Source organism: Nyctereutes procyonoides, unplaced genomic scaffold (genome assembly GCF_905146905.1).
Source record: "Nyctereutes procyonoides isolate TBG_1078 unplaced genomic scaffold, NYPRO_anot_genome, whole genome shotgun sequence".
Classification (NCBI taxonomy): domain Eukaryota; kingdom Metazoa; phylum Chordata; class Mammalia; order Carnivora; family Canidae; genus Nyctereutes; species Nyctereutes procyonoides.
Genome location: NW_026575037.1, coordinates 16,893,873 through 16,917,308, shown reverse-complemented (window position 1 = coordinate 16,917,308; position 23,436 = coordinate 16,893,873). Strand labels below are relative to the sequence as shown.

General features: G+C 35.7%; 1 protein-coding gene across 1 annotated transcript in view; it reads right to left on the bottom strand.

The window, feature by feature from the left end:
- Positions 1 to 23,436, bottom strand: part of INTS7 (integrator complex subunit 7) — an 85,752-nt gene that overhangs the window by 52,847 nt on the left and 9,469 nt on the right. Inside the window, exons 2-7 of the mRNA XM_055319470.1 lie at positions 20,411 to 20,540; positions 17,745 to 17,891; positions 11,061 to 11,198; positions 5,012 to 5,058; positions 1,627 to 1,826; positions 1,014 to 1,136 (exon numbers count right to left, since the gene is read on the bottom strand). Of these exons, the coding sequence (XP_055175445.1) occupies positions 1,014 to 1,136; positions 1,627 to 1,826; positions 5,012 to 5,058; positions 11,061 to 11,198; positions 17,745 to 17,891; positions 20,411 to 20,540 (785 nt within the window). The remainder of the gene's footprint in view (positions 1 to 1,013; positions 1,137 to 1,626; positions 1,827 to 5,011; positions 5,059 to 11,060; positions 11,199 to 17,744; positions 17,892 to 20,410; positions 20,541 to 23,436) is intronic.

Sequence of the window (23,436 nt, the reverse complement as noted above, 5' to 3'; positions counted from 1 at the left end):
CATCTACTAAATGCAAATACTAACAACTGCCCTTATCTCTAGGGATATTTGTGACTATCAATCACAATATACTGAAATGTGTTTAGAAAATGGCAAATAAAAAACCAATTAACACAGAAGCTTAGTTTCACAAACTGAAATTCAAAGGTTTTTGTTGCACTGTAGCTATGATGACACGAAGAGATAGTAAAATCCATGAAAATAAAGGTCAAATTCTAAGAATCTTCCATTTCACTTTAAATGGCATTTTTAAAAAATGGTACATCTGTTAACAGTAGTGAATAAACAAATAGGGCTCCATTTTGAGAAAAATATAAAACATTAAATTAACCTAAGAAATGCTATAAAAGATGCCACATTAGTAAGAGCCTAGATATTGGGCAGCCCCAGTGGCCCAGCGGTGTGATCCTGGAAACCCGGGATCGAGTCCCACGTCGGGTTCCCTGCATGGAGCCTGCTTCTCCCTCTGCCTGTGTCTCTGCCTCTCTCTCTCTCTCTCTCTGTGTGTCTCTCATGAATAAATAAAGTCTTTAAAAAAAAAAAAGAGCTTAGAGATTGAGACCTGCTCTTATATTTACAAAAGAAAACTTAGGAATGTCCTTCCTTTCCATGAAAAGGAAAAATATACTTTGCTGAGTTATGCTTCCAGGACCTTCTCCCTAATAAATCACAGTCAGTATCAACTGTTCTCCCAAAAGTGAGTAAAGGAGACAAGCATTAAATAAATGATTTCACTGGGCTTCTCAAACAGCCTTAATGCTGTTACAGGAAAATTCACAAGAAATTGAGAGGCAAGTCTAACTCACTAACAAATTGAAACATGAAAGGATGAAAGTTTTATGTATTTACTTTGCCACTTAAAATAACATCTATCACAAATATCAACAATTCCCCTAAATTGTTTTCATGAAGAATGAAAAGATGACAAAGATGATAAAAATGTAAAGTAAAAACTTTTTACAATAATATATTATTTTTCTATATAAAATACTAATGTTCAAAGTTCTACATACCTGAATGTTTTCCCTGCTCCAAGTGTGTGGTGTTTTATTGGCAAGTAATTTCAGATCTTGAATAGCAAGTCTCTTTACTGCTTTCCTAGGGTCATTCTTCAAATACTGCAATAGAAGCTGAATCTATGAAAGAAGTACGTCATTTGTGAACAATACTGCCACTGAAATTACCATTAGGGATGTACAGTTCAGTGAAACTTTTAGATGTGATACAGAACTCACCTCCAACTGCAGCCCTATCACTTATTAGTTATGTGTCCATGTTTGGGCCACCTTCTTGTATGCATAAAAATATACTAACCCTTAGCTTGTAAGGTTCTAGTGTAGGACCTGGCTTTGAATACTGAATTCTTTCTTTTCTCTCTTGGCCAACCCCACACTCTGCCATGTACCCTTCAACTCCACCTCATTTTCTTAAAAGGCTCCTAAGAATTAAGACTGTGAATACAGAAAAAAAAAAAAAAAAAGCCAGCAAAAGGAAATGAAAGTGATCTTTATCAGAGAAGAGGACCTTAATATTATCAAAACTATGAGTTACTTTTTTAAAATTAATTCATACTTAATATGCAAGTTTACTGAACAAAAGGTAGTTAAAAAAAATTTTTGAAATTACCTGCTTAGGCGTATCAACCAAAGATGAAGCAGCAAGCAGCGTAAAGGTATGCAAAGAAACAATCACCATTTTGGTGGAGGGATAGGATGTGACCAGCTGCTGTAAAAGCTGACGTGCACTGGATGCCAGGATGGCGTCATGATGCATGTGCTGGAGGATGGGGATTAACTTCAGTTTCAAGTCTACTGGTGTGGCTAAACCTGGACACAAAAGGAATAGTCAGGGAAAGATATCAGACCGTCATCCTTGATAGTATTTCACATTCAGAAGTGATACAATTAACAACATGACCATTTAAAATCAAATAGTATACCAATGTTATGTTTAAGACATTAAAGATAATCATACTAGAGCTAACCCAATTAGGTTCAGTAGTTTTTTTGTTTTTTTTTTTTTTTTCCAAAAGCACTTATCTTAACATTGGTTTTTTGGTGACTATAAAACTATAAGCTGACAGAAGAAAATGCCTTTAAAAGGCACACTAGAAAGCAAAGTCATATTTGTTGTCTATACCTTCCCACAACATGCTAGAAAGATAGATATACAAATACAGATATATAGGTACGCATACACCTATATACACACACATGCAGTGGCTACAATTTAGTTATATTTACAATTTTAATTATTTCCTTCAACACTAAATCAAGATCCAGGATGTAACTAGATTGTATGTGGAGGGGTTCTTAAGTTTTTTGAACTCTGTGTAGCAATGCTTTTTTTTTTTTTATTGCCTACAGAGTTGGAACTTCATGAGGATTAACTCTAATGCATCTTTTGCTGTCAACGCTGGAGCTACACAATAAACTATTTTCTTCAACAGCATGGCTTTGTGATGATAGAGAACAAAAAAATTGTCAATCATAATTTACTGCATATATGCCAAAAGCTAATTTATACTCTGCAGACCACTGTTTTGCCATTGTGAAGTAACCGTTAGTGTGAATATATGAGAACATTTCAACATCCAGTGGTGGCTTACGTCAACAAACTCCCTTGCTATTTGGCCTCCATTGAAGTCTGGCCAAAGCAGAGAGCCCCAGGAGCTGGGAGGGAGAAAAATGAGGTCAGAGTATTGACTCCCTGGTTTTCTCTCTGCAGTCATATATATTATGCTTCTATTAATATTTTGATCCTTAAGGTACCAGATGCATTTGATACTGCTGACCATTCTGTCTTTGAAACTCTCTCCCCCAAAGGCACACTCTTCCTGGTTTTTGTCCTTTCTGGCTGTTCCTTCTAACTCTCTTTGTATTTATCTCTTTTATCCACACTTTAACTTCTGGTATTCCTTGGGTTGGTAATAAACCTTCTTCTCACCCTTAGTACCTTCCCTGAGTGAGGTGCTATAATCCCATGGCTTCCATTATCAGCTATATTCATCATAAAACTGCCCCTCTAAAAATTTTTCCTATTTCAGTATATGATTGCTTTATTAACTTAACTCCTCACACCTTGGAGTTTTCTTGATTCTCCTATTTCTCTCACATCCCATATACAAATTTATTAGCAAATCTTTTAGGTTATATCTTTAAAATATAACCCAAATGTGACTATGTCATTCTGCTTCCATCACTGTCACACTTATCTACTTCTACCACCATCTCTTGACTGGATTATTGCAAAAGTCTCCTACGTATTCTCCCTACTTAGGCCTTTCCCCATGGCAGATTCTTGTCTCCTATCCCTCCCCTCTTCCTCTGCAAATCTATGCTCAACCCAGCAGTCTGCAGAATTCTTTGTTTATAGACATTTTTAATTGGTTTAGGGACACTCAAGAGATTTCACTTTGCAGAAACACAAGCAACTTAAAATTAAATGTGAGGATACTTTATTTCTAAAACTCCCTTGCCATGTCCATATCTTGGGCTCCAGTCTTCTTCCACTTTGCCCTCACTCCCACTCCTGTGCTTTTTTCCCTTTTTTCTTTGACCCCCTAGTTCCTGTTCTTCTGCTTTAAATTTTTTTATAGGTAAAACTTAAGAAACAATAATGAATCTTAGGTGTACAAATTAATAGGTTTCTACATATCAATATACCCAAATAACCATCACCCAGTATACACAATACTCCAGCGCCTTAGAACGCTCACCTCTATATTGTCTATCAACTCCCTTGCTATATGCCCATTTGGGTTTAGCCAGTGAAAAGTCCCAGCAGGGCATGGGAGGCAGAAGAAAGAGGTCAGAGTATTCATTCCCTGGATCCCTCTCTCTGGGGTTACATTAGGTCATATCACACTGAAGGTCGTTTTTCAAAGTGGCCCCTTGGATGAGACTCCAGGTTTCTGATAACCACTCCCTCTCTGCACCCTTGGGTACAGGACTACACCATTCCCTACAGTTCACTCTGCCTATACCTTTGTAGTTGTTCTTTCCTTAAACCCTCCTTGGATTATTTTAATTCAAGTATGTCACCTATTTCCTGCTGCGATCCTGCCCGATAGAGCCAGTGTTCAATAAAAACCACTCATTGAGTGAGTGATGCGTCCTTTTAATGACAGCTTTTTGCAGAAGAGCCCTTTTTTTCTGGCAGTGAGAAAAAAGGACAAAGGAATAAAGGAGAACAGGACAAAGCTCAATCACCATTATCTTGGTTTTCAAGTAATTTTAATGTGCCTCCATTTCCTCCTCTGTAAAATAGACATAATAATATTGCCTGTCAAGTCTGCCAAGTCGCACGATTCACAGGAATGCCACTTAGAAATATACAAAGAAGGTGGTGCTCTCCAGAGGCATGCAGGGCTGGAGCCCCAGGGCTCCCTGTAATGAATAGGACAGGAGTAAGTGGGGCCAATACCCATGAAGCCCTGCGTGGAAGATGAGAAAGCTAGGGCCTTGAAGGCTATGGTAAAGAATTTGGATATGAGTTTAGTTGCAATTAGAAGACACTGAAGGAGCTTTAACGGAGTATGGAGACCCCCAGAGCTTCTAACAGCCCTCTGCTCTTTCAGATCAGTGCACTCTTCCCCTAAATATCTGTATTTCTCACACAAGCATCACTTCATTCGAGGCCTTCCTTGATCAACATATACAAAATATAAAGTGTCCCTTCCACTGTGTGGCATGGACTCTACCGTGGGGACTCTATCCTGCCTACCTCACTTCTCCATAGCAATGGTTATAGTTTTGTCTGTTGCCATCCCTCCCCTGCTTCTGCCACTAGAATGTAGGTTACATGAGATCAAGGACTCTGTTTTGTTCACGACTATATTCTAAGCACCCAGAAGAGTTCTGGCATTTAGAAGATGTTTAAATAAATATTATTGAATCAATTAGTGAATGAATGGTGACAAGCATGTAACAGGTACTTAATAAATGTTAAGAGCTGTTATTAATATAAATCCCAGCAAGTCACTTCATTACAGTGAATGAAGCGTACATACCTTGAATCATTTCACTGATTTTGTTACAGATTCCTACAGCAAAATCCCTTTGGGAAGAGAGAACAGCGAAAATTTTAAAACCAAAAAAATTACATTTGCTTAAATTTTCTAAGGCTATAAGCAGAACACAATCAACACAGGAGAAACATAAAACTGCAGATCATAACATTCCAAACGTCAAGTACTGGGGGTGGGGTAAGAAATGCAACTGAAACCAAAACTCCCACCAGTAAATGGGCTTATGCCAACACCGTTTCCAAGTGGTATTCAAGGCAAGATGTTCTGATTTATGGGTGTTGTTGCACTCTGCATCACTGAGTGCCACTGTCTAAAAGATTGAAGGTCATTACCTCAGCGCATGATATTTTAGGATATGCTTTTAATTAAGAAAAGCTTTTAACACCATAAACTGATTATATAAGCAATAAAATATATTTTGAATATTCTAAATTTTAGAAAAATAGACTAAGTATGAAGTAGAAAAGCCAAGTAGGAAATATAGGCAGAATCTTACCAAAAGCCAAACTATTTGAAGTTAGCCATGATTTTTTTATATTATATATATGTAAAATGTTTTCCAAGATGCTTTGATTCTGTCCCAATAAAAATACCAGACTGCTGCAAAAGTCATTAGTAATATGAATATTTGGGATAAGACCATTATATTATATGTAAGGAAATATAATACACATAATATGAATCAAGGTTGGCTCGTTTAGCCATTATAAATGATATATAAGATAGGCAATACTTCCCTCTGTAGTTTAGTGGATGTCTACATAAAATATTTCCTGCCATGGAGATATTTGCCATTTTCAATTCATTCTCTCATAGGTAAATAGTGAAGTTTTCTAGAGGCTACATGACATCATCTCTTGACAGCTAACAGAATGTGGAATTGTGCATTCTTTTGTTTCCTAGAGTTTTCTAAGGTAATAGGTTTAGGTTTGGTGTATAATGTTTTCTGAGATTAACTCAGTTCTCAATTCTTCTCCTCTGCTTTTATTATATTTGACTATATCTTTTATTATCTCTATAACCTCATTTTTAAAAGATTTATTTATTTATTCAAGAGAGACATAGAGAGAGAGAGAGGCAGAGACACAGGAAGAGAGAGAAGCAGGCTCCTCACAGGGAGCCTGATGTGGGACTTGATCCCAGACCCCGGGATCACGACCTAAGCCGAAGGCAGATGCTCATCCCTGAGCCACACAGGCGTCCCGCTCTATAACCTCATTATCACCCAATACATCATTATTTTGAAATCCTTAAGTTTTCCTTATGCTTATAGAGAAACATCAGGAAGTACACAGTGCCATGCTTTGTGATAAAGTTTTGGAAGATTTTTTCTAAAATTGTTTGTTTTAGAATTGAACAATATTTTATTCCAAAATAAAATAAAAGTTTATTTGCAAAGTATTTTTTTATAGTTAAAAATGAATCACTGGTTTGACGAGGTTATAAGACTCATTTTCTCAACCCACGGCTGTACCATGTAGGTCTAAAGATGCTGAAAAAGATAAAACTGAAATATCAGAAAGTTTTCTAATTAATTCAAGGAAGGAATCAATCTAGTCTAAAGAAAAGCAAAACTATAAATTTAAAAAAAATGACTCGATATCCTATTTTTTTAAATGTTAATAATTTAACTTATTGTACTTTATGAAATAAAACATTTCAAAAAGTATTATGGTACCATTTAACTTGAGGTTTCATTTTGAGACTAATTATTTAGAATTAAAAAAAAGAAAAGACTGAGTATTTTAAGTGTGCTCTTTAAAAGCAAACTATTGATTTTTAAACTAGAAATAACAACAGGGTAAGTTATCGTAATGCCCAGGCTGAAGAAGCGCACATAACAGCTAAGAGTCGTGTAGCTGACAATGCTGAATGCCTGGATGATAAGTCAGAAATCAAGGCACTGCTACTTTTCAACTTTAGAGTAACTTATCAAATAAAAGATTTAGATGCAAATGTGACGGCTGAGTTACTAGCTCAACTGCAGAATTTTACTTCTGCCTTACAAATGGAAAATCTACAGACATGGCTAGATGACTCTTTTGCTTGTATCAGCACCACCTAATCATAGAACATGATCTTTTATGTGAATTCTAAGCAATAAACAATATTTGTGCTGAATTTTCAAAGCAATTTAACGTTTTTAAAAAATCTTATGGCTTTCCTAAAACATCAATACTCTCTTCACTACTGGTACCAAAGCAATGAGTAAAATGCTGGCGCCTTAGCAAGAATCAAGGCAGTGTCACCAAACCATACTAGCAGTCACTGTATTCTTCACCACTGTGGGCTCCCATGAAAAAGGAGGAAAGGAATGAAGCCAGATAAACACTTACAAATGTCCCTGATAGAACAATAAAGATTACTAATTTTAATTTTAAACCATGAGCAAGTGTCCTTTTAATATTCTCTGACAAAATAGAAGCCACACATAAAGTACACAGTGATTGTCTCCAGGAAAAGTACCATGTGATTATTTGAGCTATGAGATGAATTAGTCGTTTTTTCATGAAACTTCGTGGTTATTCACACTTGGCTATTTGGCAGACATTTTCTCAAAAAAATGAATAAAGTCACCTTGTCGATTCATGGAACACAACTGGGAAAATTTTCTGTCAACCTGATAAACATAACTGGGAAAATTTTTTATCAATCTGAGAAACAATCTAAACAAAAATCAGAATTTCAGAAAACTTGTATCTATCACCATGAACTTGACAGCTTAATATTTAAAGAATTTCCTGAGACTGGTGGCAAGTAACAAATGTGATCCTTTAATACAATAAAATGGGTCAACATCTAGAAGACCTGCATAACACAGTGAACCAATATTTTCAAGAAGACCAATACATAAATTATAAAACCATACATGGGTAAGAGATTCTAGTAGATTTCAATGTAATGTAGTACAAGTTCACTGATAGCATTTTTAGAGTCCACACTGCAATTAGCTTATAAGAAACCACCACCTATCTACTTTTGGTATAACATCAAAGAAAAATATCCATAATTACTTATAAAGCCTTTATGAATATTCTTCTCTTTTCCAACTATGTATCTGTGTGAGGCTGGATTTATTTCATATACCTTACCATAAGATATTGCAACAGAAATGTTGAATACATAAACAGACATAAGAATCCAGCCAGACACGAAAAAGATTTGCAAAAGTATAAAACAATGCTACTCATCTCACAAAACTGCTTTTTTGTTTTGGAAAACAATTATTTTCATAGAAGTATTTTTACATTAACATATTTAGAGAATTGCTATTTTTAAAATGAACAAGTATTTTTTTAAATGTACCTATTTAAATTTTTAATATTTTAAGTATCAACTGATATAGTCCATGTAAACAAAAAAGCTCTGTGAGGATATCAATAATGCTTGGAAGTGTAAAGATACCAAATAGTTTGAAAACTATTGTTCAAAGATATCAGTCTCACATTTGACAAGAAAAAGTTAAGTTACAAATGTCTTTCAGGTAATAAGAGGTGTATCAGGTATATATAGACAACTCATTCACATTTGAGATGGCTCTTATACTTGTTATTCTTTCTTAGAATGTTCTTCTAACTTGCTGCCTCTTTAATCATTCAGTTTCAGCTCAAATGTTACCTTGTCAGAGAGGCCTTCCCTGATCACTCTACTTAAAGCAACTCACTCAGGTCATTATCACAGGGACTGAGTCCCTTGTTGGGATCCCTGCTTAGTGGGGAGTCCACTTCTCCCTCTCTGTCTATAGTTCCCCCTGCTTGTGCTCTCATTCTGTCAAAAAAATAAATAAAAATCTTAAAAAAAAAAAAAGACTGTAAAGAGAATAATAAGATTTTCCAGCTTCCACGTATACCGCCCCCTCCGCAGACAAAAAAGTCAGCTCTGACAACACTGGGTACACATTCATTCCTGTACTGTCCGGATCAGCTGGGACCAAGGCCTAGCTTTTAGATGGTGAGTGCACTATCTAGTTCAGCAGAGTGGCCGCTAGAGGGCACCTCTCACACTAAGAATGCTTCCCCAAATTCTGAATGTATTTGGGTTTCCAACTCCTACTTTGTCACCAGGGGACTAGCTCTTTAAATATATAAAATCTTAATCTTTTTAAAAACAGTTGAGATGTGGTTATGATAATTGACAGAGGGAGAACAGTATTACTAAAATTCTTAAGGTCTTATTTGCCAGTTGCTCTAATTTAAGATCCAAAATTGATAGAGATACTAAGACAAAAACTCACTAGCATTGGTTGAGGTATTTGATCTCAAGCCAGGTCATCATCATTTTAGAAGAAAAGGTAAATGCTAATCTCAAAAAGATACAGTTCAAAAAAAAATATAGACTTCATTATACAATTAGTTAATTTTACACTCTGATACATTTGATAGGCTCTTCAGCCTTTCCTATTGCACTAATTTGGTATTTTTAAATATCACAAATTATATCACAGAAGCCTGTTATGTTACACTTGATCTTATTAGCCAAAAGGCTGAGAAGCGATCGGAAGCCTATTATGTTATAAACTGTTTCTACATAAACTTTTAATTTAAATGTCTGGTGGGACGCCTGGGTGCTCAGTGGTTCAGCGTCTGCCTTCCGCTCAGAGCATGATCCCAGGGACTTGGGATCCTGCTTCTCCCTCTATATCTCTGCCTCTCTGTGTGTCTCTCATGAATGAATAAATAAAATCTTAAAAAAAAATTGTTTACTGGTCATCAATTCTATAAATGAAGAATCATGTTGCTATGTTACTTAGTCTAAACCTTATCCAAAACAGATCAGAAATTCCAGAGCTAATAAAATTAGCTTCTGATAGTAACACGAGAAAACTTGAACCAAAAATGGTTTTCGTTAAACATAATCACTAAATTACAAACGTATCATCTAAATTTAGAAACGAAATTTAGAAAAATATTTTTTGGCATTACAGGAAATGAAAATTTACTACAGTAGATTATAATTAAAATCTGAAGAAAGTTGGTGACTAGTCCATGTTTTATGCAAATTTAGCAGAAATTCTTAATGGAAATGCCATTTTTTTACTTTTAAAAATAATGTTATCCATCTGGTTATAAAGCCCAAAGTTGCTCCTGACATTATATAGAGAAATTTAATAAAAAAGAAAAATAAGATACCATCTTATCACCCAGCATTTTGATATATACTCTTTGTCTTTTTTCTATTTTATCAATACAAATACCTCTTAAAAATATACTCTATAATATCACATAAATTATGATATAACCTGTTCTCCAAATATACTTCTAAAATATATTTGTTAAGAGCTGAGATAATATTTCATTGTGGTTGGAAGTTAGGTTGCTACTTAATTTTGTTGTTGTTTCTGTAACATTACAACTAGCATCCTTGCAAATAAGTATCAGTACACATTGCTGACTCACAGGATAACTTCTCAGAGGTGGATTTTCAGGTCCACTTAAAGGGGATAAAAGGATGAACATGTTTAAGGCAAATGCATATTACCAAAATGCCTCCAGAAAGCAATGCTACTTTTGATATCAGTTAGTAAAGAAGATAATTTGTATTTTTAGATACAGTAACATAATCATGGTCAGCATTGCATCCAAAAAAAATTGTTTTATAAGATAATAATGTAGGATATGACATCCCAAATAGGTTAAAACTGGTTTCAACTCAAATTACTATCTTTGTCAAACTGTACATAGGTCTAATGCCAAAAAAGCTAACCTTGGGAAGACAGTAAGAAAGCAGCAATTTAGCATTAGAACCATGTATGTTTAGAGAGGGATGCCTAAGTGGACAAAACTGCTTCCCAATGAAGCCCTCCCTAACTAATCTATGCAGATCTGTCTGTCCTTCTGGAAATTCTTATTTCATGTGCAGTTAATGCCAACATATGTACTTAACCGTTCTGTATTATGTATTGAAGTTTTTTTCCCCCAACATGATGTAAATCCTCCTGGAAAATATACCTTACCACTTACATTTTTCATTTAGTGTTTTATGTATATTGATTATTTATTCCTTCAAAACCCTTTCTTTAGCCAATGCTTACTTTGACTGTGCAGAGAAGTTTGCAGCAGCAAAAACGGCAGCTTCGACTTCTACATTATCATGTGAGTCCAGACTCTGACGAATACTATGATGAGCATTCTTCCTCTCAGGAATTATTGATGCCAGACTTCCCAACATCCTACAGAGACAGAGACCCCAAGAAGAACAAAAATACAATAAGCTAAAAATCAAGAGAGGAAGAAGCAAGGCAAAGCTAGATCACACAATTAAAATCTGTAGGCAATCCCTTAAATCTCAGGTTAGTAAAGCATCACCTTTAGGAATTAAGCAGTGACTCAAATTCTAAACACTTTTCTACACTCTGATATGTCAGAAAAATTAACATGGCTTATCTAACATAAGCAAAATTCTAAATTATCATCCTGAAGTACCTCCCAGGTACCAAATAGAGCCCAGAAACTTCTGAATTATTAAAGCATCAAAATATCAATTTTCCAATGTTAAGTCTGTTTTGGCAAAACATTTTTGCTATTATGCAAATCCACAAGGTAAAAAAAAGACTTCAGGGATCCCTGGGTGGCGCAGCAGTTTGGCGCCTGCCTTTGGCCCAGGGCGCGATCCTGGAGACCCGGGATCGAATCCCACGTCGGGCTCCCGGTGCATGGAGCCTGCTTCTCCCTCTGCCTGTGTCTCTGCCTCTCTCTCTCTGTGTGTGTGTGTGACTATCATAAATAAATAAAAATTAAAAAAAAAAAAAAGAAAATAAGGTTTTGAAATTATGTTATTTTTCAAAAGAAATAAACAGCTTGTAAGATATTTCATATAAGAAAAGATTAGATTAGGCTAATATCAACATTTTTTTTAAACTTTTTTTTTTTTTAAGATTTTTATTTTATTCATGAGAGACACACACAGAGGGAGAAAGAGAGGCAGAGACACAGGCAGAGGGAGAAGCAGGCTCCATGCAGGGAGCATGATGTGGGACTCATCCCAGGTCTTCAGGATCAGGCCCTGGACCGAAGGTGGCGCTAAACCGCTGAGCCACCCGGGATGCCCTAATACCAACATTTTTGATGAACAGTTTGTTAGTACTTAAATATAAAAGGGCGCAAAAAGCATAATCTCATTAGTCACTACTTTCTGAAAATATTTCTGGTAATATTATAAATTATTTGTAGCACTACATTTCAGAGACTATGAATACCTCCCAGCTTTTTCTTCTTCCATTTGTTTTAATTGACAAGTCTAAAGTAACGGGTAAAAAAAAGAAAACATCTTTAAAGTATCATCTCTTCTTGTCCTTTCCCTTATGTTTAAATTGTCCTGACTCTATAAACTTCTTATGTTTAAATCGTCCTGACTCTATAAACTCCTATAAAAAGCATCTGAGAGACATTACTGTTTTCTTTCATGTATTTAACCTTATACATTCTTCCAGAAAGCAAGTTCCTTGAGATCAGAGTTTCCACTTGAATCTATCTTCCTAAAAACACAACAAACTTTCTATTCAATGGGTTCTCAGAGTACTTAATGTACTTTCTCTATCATTTATCAGCCCCATCTTTCCTTTGTAAACTTTTTCTCTTTAACAGACTCGTTTTTCATCGCGCTATAATGCTCCTCAGTGAAAAATCATGTTGCTCTAAGACACTGAGATCCTTTTTGTATAACATCTTTTTCTTTATAAAAAAAAAAGTACTGTAGCCAAGTATTTCATGATGGAAGGAACGAATTTATAATCACTTATAGGTTTCATACCTTTTCAAAGATGGATTTTAATAGCCAAGTTCTTTACATTTCTATGGTGACCAACTTTTTCTTTTTTGCACATGTTGCATTTTACCATATAGGAAAGAGGTGAATTCATTAGAGCAGGTATCACTTTTTTGTTTTACATCACAGAAAGTGATTTATGAAATGTCAACTTATCAGAATGTGAGTTGGGACCACAATAGTCCTCCCTACACATACAGCCAAACTTTTCTTCAGTTGAGCAGGCCATTGCTTCTCAAATGGTATTTCAAAAAGTTGACATCTTTTTTTTTTTTTAATTACAAAAGCACTTACAGTATTTTTCCCTTTTAAAAGGAGATTATTTTGAAGACCTCATATAGTTTAGTTTAGTATAAACTAAAAGCACATGTATGGTGGTTAGTGGCTATCAGATAAGCACACTCACTTGGTTTGACAAGGCCAGCACCTGGGGTGGGGGGGGCGGTTAACACTTACCCTAGTTGGGAACTATCTTTATTCTGAAGCATACATTATTTTAGTTTGAAACAGAAAATATAAGAAACAATAATGTTGAGACATAACCTAACAAAGAGCATAAAAATGGTAGTAATTTTGTTCATGGCTTTCAGGCCCTAAAAGAAATTTCTGTCTATTTTAAAATATGATTTAAAAAGCATATATCTGACAAAGGATTAGTATTCAGAATATATCAAGAAATCCTACAATTTTGTAATAAAAAATAAGTAACAATAAAATCTAAACAATTTAATGAAAGAAAACGGGCAATTTGAATGGATCTTCTCAGAAAGAGAACTGTCATCAAAAGGTACATGAGAAAGTGATCATCACCATCAAGGAAATGCAAATCAAAACCACTATACATCCCACCAGAATGGCTAAAATGAAGACTGACAACGACACCAAAGATTAGCAAAAGTATGAAGCAATCAGAGCTCACCACTATTGGTCAGAATATAAAATGGTTAAAACCACTTTGGAAAAAGGCCTGGCAGTTTCCTATAAAATTAAATATATGACTACCCTATGATTCAGCAATTTCACTCCTAGGTATATATTGGTCAGAAAGGGAAGCGTGTTCACAAGTCTTGTACAAGAAGGTTCACAGCAGCTTTATTTATAATAGCCCGAAACTGGAAACAGCATAGGTATTCATCAGTAAGAGAACAGATAAACTCACAGTCACACAATGGAAAAGTACTCAGCAATAAAAAGAACAAATTTCTAACATACAAAATGGATTCATCCCAAAAAGACACAAAAGGATACCCATTATATAAGCCCACTTATATGAAGTTTGAAAATTGACAGAAATTTATTGATATAATGGCGAAAAAATCAGAAGAGCAGTGGCCTCTGGGGAGATGGATAAAGGAACTGAATAGAAAGGAGCATAAGGGAATATTCTGAAGTTCCAAATCTTGATAGTGGTTGGAGTAATTTGAATCACCTGTCAGTACTCAGTCAATTAACTGACACTAAAGAATCAGGTAACTCTGGAGAATCTGGGTAGCTCCATCGGTGGAGTGCCTGACTCCTGGTTTAGGTTCAGGTCATGATCTCATGCGTGATGGGATCCAGCCGGGCACTGGGCTCTGTGCTACATGGGGAGCCTGCCTGAGATTCTCTCCCTCCATCCCTACCCCCTTGTGCATTATGTGTGCTTGTGCGCATTCTCTTTCTCAAATAAATAAATAAATAAATCCATAAATCTTAAAACAAAAAGAACCAGATAACCCTGTAAACAAACTGAACTCTAGCGAATGATATATATGCTAAAGTATCCATCGGGAAGTGCACAATTGTAATTTACTATGAAATGCATTAGAAAAAAAATTCTGCTCTAGTGTTAAAATTTATAATGTTATTAAAAAAAAGGAAACTGCATTTTAATATATTTAGCTCCAAGTTAAATGTGTGATTTAAAAATTTTTATTGACAAATCACACTTTTTCTTACATAATTAAGGTAGTAAATGACATGGTACTTATTACTTTTTTAATGGCAAAATTAGTTTTTATACTTTAAAAGATCATATTTTTACTTTATAATGCAATATTAAATAATACACTAAATTAAAAAATACTTTAAGTCATTTCTTGTATCATGAAAAAACTATGAAATCATGAAAAAAAATTTTAAAGATTTTATTTATTTGAGAAAAAGCGTGAGGAGGGGAGGGAGAACAGACTCTCCACTAAGCAGGGAGCCTGATGTGGGGCTTGATCCCAGGACTCTGGGAACATGATCTGAGCCAAATGCAGATGCTTAACTTACTGAAGCACCCAGGCATTCATGAAAAAAAATTTTAAGGCAATTCAAAAATGTTCTACTTTTGGGATCCCTGGGTGGCGCAGCGGTTTGGCGCCTGCCTTTGGCCCAGGGCGCGATCTTGGAGACCCTGGATCGAATCCCACGTCGGGCTCCCGGTGCATGGAGCCTGCTTCTCCCTCTGCCTCTCTCTCTCTCTCTCTCTCTCTCTATCATAAAATAAATAAAATTAAAAAAAAAATGTTCTACTTTTGTGAGAAAGGTTTGATACTCTCATATTGTGTTGATACTAGAATTTTTGTTTTGTGTTGTTATAAATACACCATTTTTTTTTGTATTTGATACTTATTTTATAATTCTGCAAACTTTACAAAATGATCTGATTACCCCTTATTCCTGATCTTCAAGCTTTTTCCTCTTCCTAAAGTAACTACTCCAAGAATGTTTTTATTTTTTTATTTTTTTTTAAGTTACACTTTTATTTTTTTTTTATTTTTTTTATTTATTTATGATAGTTACAGAGAGAGAGAGAGAGAGAGATGCAGAGACACAGGCAGAGGGAGAAGCAGGCTCCATGCACCGGGAGCCCGATGTGGTATTCGATCCCGGGTCTCCAGGATCGCGCCCTGGGCCAAAGGCAGGCGCCAAACCGCTGCGCCACCCAGGGATCCCTCCAAGAATGTTTTTAAAACAGGTTTTTATTTGGCAAAATCATATAAAGCCTTGCCTGTATAAGGATCTTTTTAATGTACTACTTTTATGTATTCATTCATTCATTATTCACTTATTTCTAAGATTTTATTTTTAAGTAATCTCTACACCAACATGGGGCTTGAACTTACAACCTCAAGATCAAGAATAGCATGCTCCCTGGACTGAGTCAGCCAGGCACCCCTATACTGTGTTTTAAATGGCAACTGGACTTCTTAACATTCTTAGCTTATATATATATTTTTAAAGACTTTATTTCTTTATCAGAGAGATAAAGAGAGAGAGAGTACAAGCTGGGGGATGAGGTAAAGGAAAGATAAGCAGACTGCCTGCTGAGCAGAGAGCCCAACTTGGGGATCGATCACAGGACCCTGAGATCATGACCTAAGCTGAAGTCAGATGCCTAATCAACTTAGCCACCCAAGCACCTGAACTCAAATTTCTTTTAATGTTTTTTGCATTAAGTGTTAAGGTCATAAAATATAATTTCAAACTGATTTTTTCCTTTATTTATTAAAGATTTTATTTATTTATTCACAAGAAACACGAAAGAGAGAGGCAGAGACACAGACAGAGGGAGAAGCAGGTCTTCACAGGGAGCCTGATGTGGGACTTGATCCCAGAACCTGGGATCATGCCCTGAGCCAAAGGCAGACGCTCAACCACTGAGCCACCCAGGTGTCCCCCCCAGCTTTTTTTTAAGATTTTATTTTGATGTTTTTCCTTTAAAGTGATCTTTCTAAATAATAAATAAATAAATAAATTAATTAATTAATTAATAAAATAAAATAAAATAAAATAAATCTTTCTGGAAGTTTTCTAGAAATCTCTGGTTTTATTGATAGCAACAGTTCTTCAATGAAGAATTGTGGCAAAGCCACATTTGGAAAGAACAAGCATGCAAAATTAATGGAATATTCAAATATTAATCTATTTCTTCTCAAAATATTCAAAGTAGTTCTAAATTAGTTATAAAATCATTCCACCAGTTAAATTCTATTATTTTTTTAAATTATCTTCTGATTAAAAAAAAAGTAACTCATGCTTGTGGAAAATAATTCAGACATTGCAAAACTACTCAGAAAAGTCTCTTATAATCTATAGCCCAATTACCTCTGCCAAAAATAATCATTGTTAACAGTATCTATTCCTCCAGATATTAAAACTTAGAGAAGTGACATCCTAGACTTCATGGTTTAAAAGAGGGCTCACTCCTGAACAAAAACAAGTCAGATATGAGCCCTATAATTTAGGAAAAGTGAATTCCAAAAGTCTAAAAATTGCACATACATTCCATAGACAGTATACCTAAAAAGGGAATATGTTCAAGCTGGATATAAGGCTTACAATACGAAATTCTGACAAAATTAAAAAAACAAAACAAAACTGGGGGGCGTGGTGCTTGGTGGCTCAGTTGGTTGAGCAGAGCCTGCTTGAGATTCTCTCTCTCCCTCCACTTCTGCTCCCCTCAGCCCCTGCCAATCCCTCTCTCAAATAAATAAAATCTTTAAAAAGAAATTTGTTTTTAGATGTCAAGAAAGAAAAGAAAAGGCTGGTGAAACTACAGTGGTTCTATCTGGCATTCTCCAAGGAGTTCCAATAAAAATTATTACATATAAAAATGAGCACATAACCAAGGGTGAATACAAAAACTGACATGAAACAGAACAAGGTCAGGAAGGTAAGAGTTCAAAATGAGCTGAGGCTAAGCTAGACTCAGACCCCAGTTATCTAATCAGAAAACCAACCTATGAGAAGGAATCTTTCAAACACAAGTTAAGCAGTAATTCACAACCAGAACAGTACTATAGGTGGTAACAGAAAAGCATGTACACATAGGGATAGTTACCCTATTTCTGCCTGGGATCTTGGCTGAAAAAACAAATCCTTAACATTCACACTGAAAAAAGGAAACATATTGCCTTGTTTTTGATTATATAATTGCAATTCAAACAATCTTGTGGTGATTCATGATAGCAACAGAGTATACCGGAGTGTGATGGCTCTTGCTACAGGATCATTACTATGAATCACAGAGAAAATTCTCTTCACAAATTCATCCACATTTAGAATCTTCTCCAAATGCTTCTCGCTTTGTTGAGTAACTTTAAGAACACACAGCCTCAGGAAATTGTTTCTATGAAGAACCAGAGATAAAGCAAATTAGACTTTAGGAAAGTAATATTTAATTAAGAATCAAAGCAACACTAATGATATTAAATTTTAGCAACAGGACAATGTTTTTCAATCTTATTATTACTTGCCTCATTAAAAAGGCTGAAGCCTACACTTTGGTTTTTGCTGTTGTTGTTTTTAATCTAGGAATACCAGGCTGGTATAATATTCAAAAATTAAGCAATGCTTAATTGCAAATTTATAATATTAACAGGCTAATCAGTTACATGATATCAATCAATGCAGAAAAAGCAAGGAAAAAATTCAGTAACCCAACCATGATAAAACTAATCAAACTAGGGAATAGAAGAAAACTTCTTTAACTTGATAGGGAATATAGACCAAAAGCCAAGAACTAACATTATATTTAAGTTGCTGGAATACTGAATGCTTTCCTCAGAATTCTGGGGAAAAGGCAAATATGCCAGCACTCATTATTCTTATACAATATAGGGCTGGAACCTCAAGCTAGTGCAGTAGTAAGAAAAGGAAATAAAAGGCACACAGACCAAAAAGGAAGAAAATCTGCCCTGATTTGCAGATGACACAACTGTGGGCATGGTTGGTATATGTGATTGCTTCACTACACTGGAAGAGGGATTCTCAAGTTTTTGCTTTTGCATTTATTATACCTGGAATGCCAAAACAAAACAAAACAAAACATAAGGAATCCTTTTCAAATGTTTGATGTTCTCCCTAAAAATAATTTTCTCATGCTGTGCATACTATTTATCCAGGTATGTCTCAAACATATTATGTACAATAAACACAAATGTTCAAACTGTCAGATAGGTAATATACCATAGCTTCTGTAAACCAACTGCCAAGACTAGGATGTTGGCTTTGTCTCTCATTACCTATACTTTATCACTGTGGACAAGTTCAACTTAACTTCTCTGTTCTATTTCATTTCCTCAATTATATAGTGCTGACCTACAGTACTTACCACAAATGAAAACATGTGCAAATGAGAATAGCAACTGATATATAGAAAGAGGTCAGTAAATGTTAGTTATTTATATTACTGCAGATGTGTAAAATAAATGTCTCCATTTCCCCTTCATGTCTTCTTCTAATCAAAGAATACTGACATTACTCACAAAAATTTAATATGTTTAAGGATTTTCGTCAAAGAGCAAGATTATATATAAAACAAAAATTAAGAAAGCAAATAAGCAAGATATGCAGTAAAGGAAATGAGTTTATATGGCAAAATATTCAACCACACAAGTTATTTATAAAATGCTAGTTAAAACAGCAATGAATTACCATTTTATAACTAACAAATCAGAAGTAATAAAACTAACAGCCAGTGCTGACTAGGTTGTGGTCATGAGGTATGCAATCTTGGTGAAAGTGTGAACTGATAGAACTGCTTGGCAAACAATTTGTAATTCATTTCAAAGGAAATAAAAAACTCATGTCTGTTGTATGGGATATTAGACTTCTCATAACTCAGCATTTACAGTTCTGTCTCTCTCTCCTTCTATAGTGGATGGAACTAATTCCAGATTCAATCCTTTCCAAGAGGCCCCATCGTATCATTACCTGGATATTATCTGATATCCTTAGACACGTATGAGATGGAAGGATGAGAAATGTGAAAGCCAAAGCCAGGAACTCTAAGCATGTATCAGGGAAAGGATAACATAAAGGAACTAAGACTCAAGTACCAAGAAGGGATATGAAGCTGAGATAACATACTCAAGATCAGAGAAATTCAGGTGAAAGCTTTCAAGATCCAAAGTTTGGAGACACTGCTCTACTGATGTATTTAGAGAAAACAGGAGCTACATGTAGGATTCATATGGTGTTTGGTAGTGTGAAGCCTACACTTAGATTACTAAGCATAAGTAGTTGGCAATGCCTGCAGCCCTGCTACAAGACACCAAAATGGCAGTGATAGAAAGAGAAGCCCTAGGGATGAATTAAATCTCCTCAATCATATTATGACCAAGACCAGAAGGTCAGATGGTCTTCCTCTTCTCTCAAGCTAATTCTACACATTTCTTCTCCTTCAAGTCTGACTCTGTGTGTATAAACACATGAGTGCATGCAGGAGAGGGACTAGCAGGGAGGAAAAAACCCCAAAAGGTATTTATCCAGGGCTTTCATGTTTCAGACACTTCCCAGTAACATGTAATCTTGTGTTGTAAGTTATTAAATCAGGAACTTTTCAAAACAATCTGTGCAAACCACAGATACTTCCAAAATAGCAATAATATACATATATAAAGATTACCTTAATTTGATTTATCCTGTTCCCCAAAGAAATAAGTACTCTCTGACTTTTAAGTTCATTTCTGCTTAAAATGCCATTACATTTCATAACAAAAGTGTTGTAAACTGCCATGTACATCCACTAAAATGGCCACTAACCATGTTTTAAGTCCCAAAAGGCAAAAACAATAAAGACCACAACATTAAAGAAAGAAATCTGAACAAAGTACTTTAGGACACTGAGGATTTACAAAGACTTACCCAACTCTGAAAACATCTGCTAACTTTAGGAATGCAGAATTGATGAGAATAGGGAATGGATATTTCTGAAAGAGTCTGGGAAAGCGAACGACTGCTTCACACTGTTCACCAAGTTTGCCAGATCTTAGACCTATGAAAGGCATGGAAACGGAAGAACAGCTTACAAACCTGTAGCTACAAGACAAAAATAGCAAATACCAACACAGCACTACACAGTAAAATTATTTCTGCAGTAAAATAACATTCATCCATAATTAGGTAAGGTACCACCATACCTTATGATCTTTTTAAAAATAAAAAGAGCCTATAAAATAGTAATTTGGTAAGCTCCCACTTTAATATAAAATAATGAAAAGGAGACAAGTCTTTTTCAAAGAAAGTTGAGTATCTTAAATAATATTTGGGACTATAAAATAAATCTCAGCAAATTTAAAGGAACTAAAACCATACTTTGTTATGTTCTCTGACCACAATGGAATTAAATTAGAAACTAAGAGAGGGACGCCTGGGTGGCTCAGCAGTTGAGCGTTTGCCTTTGCCTCAGAGCATGATCCCAGTCCAGGGATCAAGTCCCACATCAGGCTCCCTGTGAGGAGCCTGCTTTTCCTTCTGCCTGTGTCTCTGCCTCTCTCTGTGTCTCTCGTGAATAAATAAATAAAATCTTAAGAAAAAAAAAAAAAGAAACTGTTAACAGAAAAATATCTAGAAAATTCCCAGATATTTGGAAATTAAACGACTTATAAACAAGCCACAGGTGAAAAGAAAATTAGAAAAATCTCTTGAACTGAATGAAAATGAAAACACAATCTGTGAGATACAGCCAATGTAGTTCTTTAAGAAACATTTATAACATCAAATGCTTTTTTTAAAAAAAGATTTTATTTATTTATTCATGAGAGACAGAGAGAGAGGCAGAGACATAGGCTAAGGGAGAACCAGGCTCCCCATGGGGAGTCCAATGCGGGACTTGATCCCAGGATCCCAGAATCGCGCCCTGAGCTGAAGGCAGATGCTCAACCACTGAGTCACCCAGGCACCCCAACATCAAATGCTTTATATTAGAAAGAAGAAAGGTCTCGGGGATCCCTGGGTGGCTCAGCGGTTTGGCACCTGCCTTTGGCCCAGGACGCGATCCTGGAGTCCCGGGATCAAGTCCCGCGTCGGGCTCCTGGCATGGAGCCTGCTTCTCCCTCTGCCTGTGTCTCTGCCTCTCTCTCTCTGTCTCTCTTTCTGTGTCTATCATGAATAAATAAATAAATAAATCTTTTAAAAAAAAAAAAGAAGAAGAAGAAAGGTCTCAAGTCAATGACCTAAAAAATGGGCTAAGATAACTGGATGGGGAAAGGATACTCTTAACAAGTTATTCTGGAACAAGTGGAAATCAATAAACAAAAATAAATAAATAAAACCTCAATCCTTAATTTGCACTATACACAAAAAATTAACTCAAAAAGGAACCACAGACCTAAACATAAAAGCTGAAATTAGAAAGTATATAAAGAAAATACAGGGGATCCCTGGGTGGCTCGGCGGTTTGGCACTTGCCTTTGGCTCAGGGTGTGATCCTGGGGTCCTGGGATCAAGTCCCACATCAGGCTCCCTGCATGGAGCCTGCTTCTCCCTCTGCCTGTGTTTCTGCCTCTTTCCCTCTCTTTCTCTCTCTCTGTCTCTCATGAATAAATAAATAAAGTCTTAAAAAAAAAAGAAAGAAAATACAGAGGAATCTTTATGAGCTTGGGTTAAGTATTCTTAGAAAAAAAAAACACAAACAGCACAAATCATAAAATAAAAAAGGGATAAAATAAACTCCATCAACATTAAAAACTTCTGCATTTTCAAAGATACTGTTAAGAGAATGAAAAAACAAGTCAGACACCAGAAGAAAATATTTGGACAATGCGGAGGCCGCTTTTAAGCCACAGGCTTGAGCAATGGAAACTGAGTAAGGTAAAAGGGCCCACAGCGACCACTGAGCTGCACACAGGTCCATTAGGTAACCCATCTCAAAATATCCAAAAGCCCTAGCTGACCAAAGGGCTACTTAACGACCAGGCACAGGTACCAAAAAGGAAAATCCCATAGTTCCCATGCCTCCTCAATACCCCCCATACCCTACCCCACCTCCTCAGTCTCCTTTGCTGTCCTGCCATGCTGCTCTCTTGCAGTGTATTCAATAAACGACTATCTCTTTTGTTCTACTTTGGGTGAATTCATCAGCAGCACCTCCGGCCTCTACCCCATAGGGTTGGCTCCACGGACGACATCTCCTTATGTCTCAATAAGATGACAACCTGATTTTTTTTAATGGGCCAGATTTGAAGAGAAATTTCATTAAAGAAGAAATATCAATGGCAAATTCATGCAAGTTGACAGATGTTCAGTACTGTTGGCCATCAAGGAAATGTCAATTAAAAACCACACGAAGACATCACTACATAGATACTAAAATAACAAAAAAAAATTTCTTTTAAAGATTTTATTTATTTATTCATGACACACAGAGAGAGGCAGAGACAGACAGAGACACAGGTATGAGGCACTCACTCCCAGAACCCTGGGATCATTACCTGAGCCAAAGGCAGACGCTCCACTAATGAGTCACCCATGAGTGCCATGGAATGGCAAAAAATTTTAAAACTGACAATACCAAGTGCTAATGAGGATATGGAGCAACTGTGAGTCTCATATATTACTGATAGGAATGCAAATCTATACCATTCTTCGGTAAACAGTCTGGCTGTGTTTATAAAGATAATCATATACTTACTCTAAGTATAGCAATACTACTTCTAAATATTTATCTAAGTGAATTGAGAACATATGTCCATAACAAAGATCTCTATTCAAATGCTCACAGTAGTGTTATTCATAATAGCCCCAACTGGAAAAAATGTCCCCCAACTGGTGAATGAATAAACAAATTGTGGTATATCCATACAATGGATTATCACTCAGCAATAAAAAGGAAATAATTGCTAATTCATGCAACAAGAATAGATCTCAAAATCACTAGCTAAGTAAAAGAA